Below are 9,958 nucleotides of genomic sequence, written 5' to 3' on the forward strand. Positions count from 1 at the left end.
CATGATCCATCATCATCATCCTATTCGTTCCATGGCTGCAAATCGCCGACGTACGTACGTATATATACCATTCCTTGCAAAAATATCTCCCTCTCGCCTTCCTTCTCCTTCCTCCAGCGCTGACTCGCTGAGCCCGTGACTGCGAATGCCACGCGACATCATGCTCTGCTCTGGGCTCTGCCCTCTCCTCCGGGTCGCGCTCGCGCCAACGCTCACTGTCCCTGGCCAACCGATACGTACCCCGCGTTGCTGTCGCGGGACACGCAACGGAGCCTCGGAGCTTGGACGAGTCGTACGTACGTAGCTGGCTGTTCTCAATCGGAATCCTGATACAGCAGTCGCCCGTCGAGCTGTCCTGTAATCCTGTTTACAGAGAGAGGGGAGAGCAGAGAGTCCGGCTTGTCATCCTCTTGGTGCCCACCTGGCCAGGCCACCTCTCACAGTCACAGAACGAACCAGCATATTGATTTTCCCTTCCCTTCCCTTCCCTTCCGACGGTACTCTACTCTATTAGAGCTCCTCCGCCAGGTCCTCGGTCCTCCCAGGCTCCCATCAGCGTCCAACTTTGGCCGGCCGGCCGTGAGAAACGAAACCAAACACCCTGCCGCGCGCCTCCCCTCCCCCGGCCAGTTCCTTCCGCCGCCCATTGCTCCAAGGACCCACCCATCCGATGCGACCCGCCCCAAGGTTCCGGCCCGCGACGGCGCCGGGTGCTCTTGCTGTAGCGCCGACTCATCCGGCGGCGGAGATGCGGGCCTGAATGAAGTGAGGCTCGTCGTTGGCCGTGTTATTAGGCCAATGGCCCTGCTCCGGGTGATGCTCCTCCGCTTGGCGCTGCTCGCCGTGGCCGCGGTCACGGTCACGGCGGCGGCGCGGCCCAGCGAGGTGGCCGTGGGCGCGCTCTTCACCTACGACTCAACCATTGGCCGCGCCGCGAGCCTCGCCATCGAGCTCGCCGTCGACGACGTCAACGCCGACCGCACCGTCCTCGCGGGCACCCACCTCAACTTGCTCGCCCAGGACACCAACTGCAGCGGCTTTCTTGGGACCATCGAAGGTTGGCTCCTCTCTGCTCTTCCCGTCTCTAGTCTTCTTTGTTGCTCATCTTAGTAGTACTAGAGATTTCGAGTGCAAAGAAGATTGAACTTAGAATACCGATTTTGTTTTCTTATTCCTAATTTTGCCTTTTCTTTTTGTTTGAAAAAAAACAATGGTTTTGATTCGAGGTCAGCCTTGCAGACTAAATGTTTGTTTGCTAATTCGAGCGAACTGTTTTCTTTTAATTGGAATGATTCGGTCTACAGTTCCAACTATTCACAAAAGTGAAGTGGTGACCACGAAGAAAAATTCCAGCTTTAGCACTAGCAGCAGCGAGCAAAATGAGGGTAACCAAACAGAGTAACGTGTGAGTGCTCATTTCTGGACTTCTTTAGATGTTTGTTAAGACCTCTACCCTCCGACAGTTTAAACATAGGCCTTCTTGATATATATAAAGGGAGTTTTTTTTTTTAGCAACTTACAACGGGAGTAGATGATAGTGGTGGAGAAGATGCCAGCACAATCTGACTTGTGCATCTGTTCTATAGGTATGGCGGTCCTTGTAAAATATTGATCTGCAATCTGCACGCCCTTAAAGAAACAAAGTGGGCGCCACTGCTTGATTCAGAATGCCAGAACTTGCACGTTGAGAGTTAGTAATCAGTAATTACAGTAATACTTATTAGTAGCCTTGCTTTGTTCCTTCCCCGTCCTCTTTTGCAGTATCGAGTCTTTTGGCACATGGAGGAAGAAAGTATGTTCTCTTCATCCGTTTTTGTTTCTGGAAATTCATTCAATTTGCGGTTTCATTGAGTTACCATTGTTGGACTGTTTTTTCCCTGTTTCAGAGTCCCTCTTGGGTTAGGTAACCCATATTTATAGGACCTAAATGTTGACTGCCAAGTGATATTCGTTTCAATGTATTATTTCTTGAGTGTCTTTATCTGTCTGAACTAAGGTCAAGGTGCCCTCTTGCTCATTATTTATACTTGTCAGTCCTCCCTCATTAGTCTAAATGCAATAATTGCCTGCCTCGTGTCTCATGAGATGATTTGGTAATGTTTAAACTGGAAATGAAGAAAGCAACTGCTACTTGAAATTATGATGATGACCTTGTCCTTTCTTGAGAGTTTTGCTAACCAGACTGTCCTGGTAATAGAAGAGAAACAGACGAAAAGCATACCGGTACAGTGGTACCACGAATGGCACAACATATGAAATCGCTTGTGGTATTCTGTATGGTGCAAGAAACATGTCTTAACTATTAAGGGGCATCCGAGCCTTCACTTTCTTCTCATGCAATATTCATTTTTCCTTTCTTGTGTCATACATTGAAGACTGCTCCTCTTTGTGTGAAGCAACACTAGTTTTCCTGTTTTTGTCACATATAAGAAAGTTTGCAGCCTGTTCGCCTGGTCGTAAACGATCGTAAATTTCCAGCCAGAACAGTATTTTTCTCACACTAAACCAGCCAGCAGTAGTAATCCACGATCGTATTAGCACCAGCCGAACAGGCTGTTGATTAGCATGAGTCAAGTTTTAGGAAGTTAGACCATATAAGCAGAATGAAAACTTACAAAAGTGAAAACTTTGATTAATCAGCTGTACCTGCTGCTCGCTTGGATGGTCCATGAACTGATTTATTAAAAAATTACTTTGTTTCAGCATTGCAGCTAATGGAAAGAAATGTGGTTGCTGTTATTGGCCCACAATCCTCCGGGATAGGCCATGTCATCTCCCATGTTGTTAATGAGTTACATGTACCTCTTCTATCATTTGCGGCTACAGATCCTACTCTTTCTGCATCAGAGTATCCGTACTTCATCAGGACAACCATAAGTGACTACTTCCAAATGAATGCCGTTGCTAGCATTGTTGATTACTATCAGTGGAAAGAGGTGACTGCTATATTCGTTGACGATGATTATGGGCGAGGTGGTGTGTCTGCCCTTGGTGATGCGCTTGCAGCAAAGAGGGCGAGGATTTCATATAAAGCAGCTATTCCTCCGAATTCAAATACAGAAGTGATCAATGATGTACTGTTTAAAGCAAATATGATGGAATCAAGGGTCATGGTTGTGCATGTCAATCCTGACACAGGGATGAGAATATTTTCTGTTGCTAACAAGCTCCAGATGATGGCCAGTGGCTATGTCTGGATAGTAACTGACTGGCTAGCTGCTGTCCTGGATTCCTCGACGTCTAGAGATCGTAAAGATATGAGTCATCTTCAGGGACTGATTGTTCTTCGCTCGCACATTCCTGAATCTGATGCCAAGAACAAGTTCACATCTAAATGGAATAATGCGGCTCGTAATAGAAGTATTACTTCTGGCTTGAACTCATATGGTTTTTATGCTTATGACTCAGTTTGGGTTGTTGCTCGTGGTATCGATCAATTTCTCAATAATGGGCAGCAGATCAACTTTTCTACAGATCCAATGTTGCATGATTCTAATGGCAGCACTCTGCATCTATCAACTCTCAAGATATTTGATGGTGGCGAGCAGATGCTACAGCAACTTCTGCTCACAAATTTTACAGGCCTAACTGGTCCAGTCCAATTTAATTCAGATCGCAATTTGGTACACCCAGCTTATGACATCCTTAACATCGGTGGTTCTGGCTCCCGGTTGATTGGCTATTGGTCCAATTACTCAGGCCTCTCTGTTGCTGCTCCTGAAATTTTGTATCAGAAGCCGCCAAATACTTCTTCACTTGCCCAGCGGCTCCACAATGTGGTTTGGCCAGGTGATTCCACCACTACTCCAAAGGGGTGGGTTTTCCCGAACAATGGCCAGCCTCTGAGGGTTGGTGTCCCAATGAAACCAAGCTTTAAGGAATTAGTGGCAGGTGGAAAGGGCCCTGATAATGTGACTGGTTATTGCATTGATATATTCAATGCAGCAATTAAACTGCTTCCTTACCCAGTTCCATGCCAATTCATAACAATTGGGGATGGCAGAAAGAATCCTAACTATGATGACATTATTAATATGGTTGCTGCCAATGTATGTTCTCATTCTTTTTTCGTTGTATGTTACCATTTTGTTGTCAGTCCTCTGATTTGTTTTCATTTCATTTAGTCCCTAGATGCAGCTGTAGGTGACTTTGCTATTGTGAGAAACAGAACAAAGATTGCAGAATTCACACAGCCTTATATTGAGTCAGGGCTTGTGATAGTAGCACCAGTGAAACAAGCAACTTCAAGTGCCTGGGCTTTCCTTAAACCGTTCACATTGGAGATGTGGTGTGTAACAGGTGCTCTTTTTATTTTTGTGGGGATAGTTGTTTGGATTCTTGAGCATCGGAGTAATGAGGAGTTTCGAGGCTCTCCACGACGACAACTTATAACAATATTTTGGTATGCTTCTGTCACTACTTAGGAATGTATTTTATCCTGGGTTACCAAGTCTGGCTTGGTCGAAATTCATTATTTTGTTGGTAATTTTTTCTAATTGACTGACATTTCATTATTATATTTCAGGTTTAGCTTCTCAACAATGTTCTTTTCACACAGTAAGTCCACTAGATCCATCACATGATATTATGCTTAATTCGTCCATGATCCTTTCCCTGTCTGGATGGAAACATCTTGACAAGAAACTCACTGCAGGACAGAACACTGTAAGCACGCTTGGGCGATTTGTGTTGATCATATGGTTGTTCGTTGTCCTGATCATCAATTCAAGTTATACTGCTAGCTTGACGTCAATCCTCACAGTCCAACAGCTCGCATCAGGAATAACTGGGATCGACAGTTTGATTTCAAGTGGTTTACCTATTGGATATCAGGATGGAAAATTTACCAGAAATTACCTGATTGAAGAGCTCAATATTCCTGAGTATCGATTGGTACCACTAAATACGATCCAGGAGTATGCTGATGCCCTTAAACGTGGACCAAAAGATGGCGGTGTTGCTGCAATTGTTGATGAGATGCCATATGTTGAGGTCTTCCTGTCGTACCACTGCAATTTCAGAATAGTGGGACAGGAGTTCACCAAGGAGGGATGGGGCTTTGTATGTTCGTCTTTCTTTCTCTACCTTTTCTGTATTTGTTCACCTTGTTTTGATAACTGCTCCCATTGCATCTCATGGAAGCATACATCCCTGTTTGGTACTGCAATTGAAATAATTTATTCTTCTCCATTGTTCTTTACAGGCATTCAAGAGAGACTCCCCCCTTGCTGCAGACTTATCGACAGCCATCCTTCAACTCTCAGAGAGTGGCCAGCTTCAGAGAATTCACGACGAGTGGTTCACACGGCCTAGTTGCTCCTCTGATGACAGCGAAGTGGGAGCAACCAGGCTTGGCCTCGGAAGCTTTTGGGGCCTTTTCCTCGTGTGTGCCCTGATATGTCTCTTGGCTCTGGTGGTGTTTTTCATACGAATATGCTGGCAGTATAACAAGTACTCCAATTCTGAAGCTGCTGGTGAGCCCAGTGCAGCAGCAACAGCTGCAGCTGCAGCAGATGATGATGATGCTGCTGCTGCCACTGATGCTGTGGAAAGACAGCGGAGGCCATCACGCCTTGGCAGCTTCAAAGAGATTATACAGTTTGTCGACAAGAAGGAGGAGGAAATTAAGAGAACGATGAAACGAAGATTAAGCGAGAAAGATAACCAAGCTGCAGGATCCTCAGATAAAGATAACCAAGCTGCAGGATCCTCAGATGCTCATTCAGTGCCTTCAGCATAGAACATATTTCCAACTTCAGTCCTTCAGAAGGCAAAGCAATGAAGCACATATACAGATAACATACTGAATTAGGTTCTCGCTCCTCAAAACGTATATGGTATGATAATCTAAGGGCCCGTTTGGTTCCAAATAAGTTACCTACTTATAAGTTGAAAGTGAAATAAGTGACTGATTTTGCCAAACACCACCAACTTATAAGTCACCCCTGCTTATAAGAAATAAGCTGGTTCACCCTTACTTAAAACTTATAAGCCACCCTTTTTCGCGTAGGGTCCACACCTTTCACTTAACAGGCATGAGCTTATAAGTCATCTACAACCAAACAGGCATGACTTATAAGTCACTGATTTTCAGTCACCTGACTTATGGAAACCAAACAGGACCTACTAGCTTCAAACTAAAAGGATTTGTTGTTGCAGTAGGGTGATCTAAGAAACCATTTTTTATCAGGGTCATTAGAATTTCGTCTCAAACATACACGGTTTCTATACTAAACAATTGTCCATGGCAATTGAATTCTTTTTAAGCTGTGCAAAGTGTTATTTTTTTGGGAAAACTGTGTTCTTTGTCCCTGTTCAAGAGTTCAATTATGATTTTATTCTTATTTTTTAACTTTATGATTTTAACTTTACGATCTTTTTCTCTTATCTATCTACAGCTAAAAAATTTCTAACCTCAACGTCTACCCAGCAGGACGATAGGTGTCTACCCGGCAGGACGAGTAGAGGTGACAAAAAAAAATCGCCTCGTCGACCTGCAGCCCGTGCGATCCCACGCCGCAGCCTCCTCTCCCTCCCCGTCGCCCCTGCGACCCCAGCGCGTCTCCCTCTCCCTCCCCATCTCGCTGGCGGTCCGGGACCTCACATGGCCTGCGCGCAGATCGGCTCTGGTAAGACAGTGCGTGATCCCCGTCACGGACGGCAGGCGGCGGCCGTCCCCGTCGTCATCCGCCTCCTCGCACGCCAAGCCGCTGAAGCCCTCTCCCTCTCCCACGCCCCCGCACCGCAACGCTGACGGGTTGCTCGCGGGTTCCTCGATCGGCGCCGCCGTCACCTCGCTTCCCCTTCCCCTTCCCCTTCCGTCCAAGCACACGTCGCGCACCTCCCCATCTTTTCCGCCTTCCCCCCCGCGGCGCCCGCACCCCACCCCCACCGCTGCTGGTCCCTAAGCCCCCGTCCCGTCACTCCCCTGCCGCCGCACTTACCCCGTCGCCTGCCACAGCCGTCAAACGACCAAGGCCCGTGCGGAGGAGAGCGGCCTGATCGAGATCCGCGACGGCTCGCTGGAGCCCGAGGCCGTGTAGGGGAGTCGCCGACCTCATAGGCGTTGGTGGGGACCGCGAGTTCGGTTGCGCACAAAGGCCCGGGTAGGATACGATAGCGGCAGAGATCGAGATGCAGCCGTGGACGGCGCCTGCGTGGTGATGGACCTACTCTAGCCCCTGCGCGATGTGGGCGGTGACCTGGATGCGGGAGACCCAGGTGCGAAGCCCCTGCCTAGCCCCGCCGTCACCCCGCCCGTACTCATCGATGCATAAAAATATTTCATGTAAAAATCATAGTCATGTCGAACAGTGGTGACAGAGGCCGATTGACCGAATGATTCGTGTAAAAGTCGTGGTCATTATCTCTGTTATTCATCCATCGTATTGGACTTAGCTAGATTCTTCTGGTTAAAATAATTGCAGTTTAAATACCTTTTGTTCAGATTTCGTTGTGGGCTTTTGTCTGATTCTACTCCGCAATTGTGCAGAACAAATTCCTACAGCGCTCAGCTGTGCTCAGCAGCCTCGCGCTCATATGGTCAATAAGTGCGTCCAGGTGCTCAGAGATACTCCAGGTGCGTCCAGGAGTATTTAGGTAATTCAAAAGCTAATCTAGTAATTTGTTGTCCAGCTAGAGTTTGGAGTGGCGGTGGTTGTGTTTGCACAATGATCTTTTCACTCTACTCTGTTTTGGGCGTTGGTGTCGGTAGCCACATCTGATCGCTCTCCATTGCTGTTGCCTAGATTCATGCACTGAATGTTCATATATAGCAGTAAATCTTGGTACTATCCTTTTTGTTGAGGGCCAGCTATTTGTTCTTAGGGTGCGTTTAGATCCAAAAATTTTTGGATTTTGGCTCACTATAGCATTTCGTTTGTATTTGGTAATTAGTGTTTAATTATGGACTAATTAGGTTCAAAAGTTTCGTCTCGCGATTTCTTGACCAACTGTGTAATTAGTTTTTTTTTCGTCTACATTTAGTACTCCATGCATGTGCCGCAAGATTTGATGTGACGGTTACTATGTAAAAAATTTTTGGAACTAAACGGGGCCTTACTCTCAGCACTAAGTTCGAGGTTGGAGGGTGGCATATTGATCGAGAGCTTGATTCCCCTGGTGCCAAAATTTAATCTTGGTTGTTGCATTTTAAAAATTCTTGATTTTTTGTGTGTTTTCTGACATGCAGGCTTCATGCACTTTCAGCGTTAGGGGAACACTGCCAACCTCCTTCAAGCATCACTTCGTTGCTGTGTCCATGAGGTGAGGACCAAGGACGACCATCTTCACTTCGTATCTTCTGAAAATAAGATGCTGAAGGGCTAAAAGCTTTATGAAAGAGACGTGAGGTACAATGAAGAAGCTATCAATCTGAAAATAAGATAGTGCATATATTTTTCTAGATCTTGTGAAATTCATATAGAAAATAAATATGCCTCCAAATGACATGAGACTAACTTTGTTCAGTTGATGTTGTCATTAACATGTTAAAAATATGTTCACTGTCGCTTGCAATAATATTTCTGAATGCAACGAGGATGTCTTCAAATTGAAATTCATCAGTAAAAAAAAACATTGCTATATTTAACTATTACTAACTCAGAGTCATCATTGCTTGCAATAATAATACCTATGATTTAACTATCTATATATTGTTGATGGTGAATTTTGTCACAGACACTTAATTGGATACCTTATTTTACAGCATATGCCTGCGTGGAATAGACCTAAGCCACATATATTTATACGGTGAGTATAACATACTTTGTGTTTAATATTTTGTGAGAGATTTTTTAAGACACGCAGTATTACTCATGTGATAGACACTAATATTTACATATATACTACACAGGATGGTATGGAGATGTGGCGAAACTTATTCGTGGATTTATTTTGCGCAAAAAAAAAGATATTAGAGATTTTTTTCGGCCGATATAAAATATTATTTTAGTCGCGTCATGGAAAGATCTATACAGCACAATTTGTGAGTCTGCGACGCTGCGCTCTCCGTGACATTTGCCTTTTGGATTAAATGTCACTTTAACATCGGTATTTAATTTTACAGTATTGTTATCTTAACGTGCGATCCGTGTGTTCTTAGTAAAAAAATTTAGTTGTCTTGTAGCAACACATGGACATGAAACTAGTATTTTAGGATGCCGTTAGATAGACATGGAATAAATAAATTAAAAAATTCAAAATCTGTAAAAATGAACGCGAAAAAGACAAAAATGCCCCTTATCCTTATCTTCATCCTCTCCCTCATCCAACTAGGAAAACGCGAGTGCTGCGTCGCGGCTATTTGCTTGTTCGCTTGAACTTATCAACTAGAATCTATAGTATTTTTCTCTCACAGCAAAACAGCTTCAGTCGGTTTATCAGTCGGCTTTAATACCAGCCGAACAGACTGGTACATCGAGCAGGGGCATCGGGCGCATCCGGCGGCGGCTGCTCCTGGCCTCAGGGCTAGGCCCACGCGGGGTGGCGGCGACTCCCGCCCTAGGTCTAGGCCCGCACGGGGCGGCGGCTGCTCCCGACCGTGGAGCTAGGCCCATGCGGGACAACGGTGGCGCTCGGCCGCGGTGCTCAGCCAGCAGTGTAGGGACGTCGCCGCTGTCCTCCGTTGTCACACAGCCGCGACGGATGCCGGCCACCGCTTCCCCGCCGCCCTCCGCCTCCCACGTGGTCTGCGGAGGAGGAGGAGCGTCACCCGCCGCGGCCTGTCCGACTCCTCGCATGCGCCGGCAGGAGCAACTGAAGCATCGCACCCGCCGACGCCTGTCGCAATAGCCGAATCATAAGCCAACTCTTAGCATTGTTTACATATTTTTTAACAGAAGATAGAGAAAAGCTATGTCTTAATAAAGAGCTAGGCTCGTACATATATTTTCAGATCACGTGAGAGTGTTATGTGAACCTAATCTTACTGTGAAATATTGCTAAGAACTACTAAAAC

The 9,958-nt window shown here is 46.0% G+C and overlaps 1 protein-coding gene across 7 annotated transcripts; it reads left to right on the forward strand.

Annotated features, from left to right (window-relative positions):
* Positions 1-108: 108 nt before the first annotated feature.
* Positions 109-9,081, forward strand: LOC136520427 (glutamate receptor 3.5-like). 7 transcript variants are annotated; one of them, XM_066513934.1, is made up of 10 exons: positions 109-1,057; positions 2,704-4,049; positions 4,125-4,402; positions 4,526-4,557; positions 4,655-5,061; positions 5,204-5,837; positions 7,493-7,599; positions 8,192-8,351; positions 8,708-8,751; positions 8,855-9,081. In XM_066513934.1, exons 1-6 carry the CDS (start codon positions 799-801, stop codon positions 5,738-5,740), a joined length of 2,859 nt encoding a protein of 952 aa, XP_066370031.1. In that variant the 5' UTR covers positions 109-798; the 3' UTR covers positions 5,741-5,837; positions 7,493-7,599; positions 8,192-8,351; positions 8,708-8,751; positions 8,855-9,081. The 7 variants fall into 7 exon arrangements, with proteins under 7 accessions (XP_066370031.1, XP_066370035.1, XP_066370032.1 ...); XM_066513938.1 differs by having other exon boundaries at positions 8,192-8,265; XM_066513935.1 differs by having other exon boundaries at positions 8,209-8,351.
* The last annotated feature ends 877 nt before the right edge of the window (positions 9,082-9,958 follow it).

Source organism: Miscanthus floridulus, chromosome 18 (assembly GCF_019320115.1).
Source record: "Miscanthus floridulus cultivar M001 chromosome 18, ASM1932011v1, whole genome shotgun sequence".
NCBI classification, from domain to species: domain Eukaryota; kingdom Viridiplantae; phylum Streptophyta; class Magnoliopsida; order Poales; family Poaceae; genus Miscanthus; species Miscanthus floridulus.

Bases quoted from the DNA above. Each gene is read 5' to 3' on its own strand.
- LOC136520427 (XM_066513934.1), top strand. From the start codon at position 799: ATGGCCCTGCTCCGGGTGATGCTCCTCCGCTTGGCGCTGCTCGCCGTG. The intron at 1,058-2,703 runs GTTGGCTCCTCT...ACTTTGTTTCAG, and splicing joins CTTTCTTGGGACCATCGAAG to CATTGCAGCTAATGGAAAGA. The intron at 4,050-4,124 runs GTATGTTCTCAT...CATTTCATTTAG, and splicing joins TTAATATGGTTGCTGCCAAT to TCCCTAGATGCAGCTGTAGG.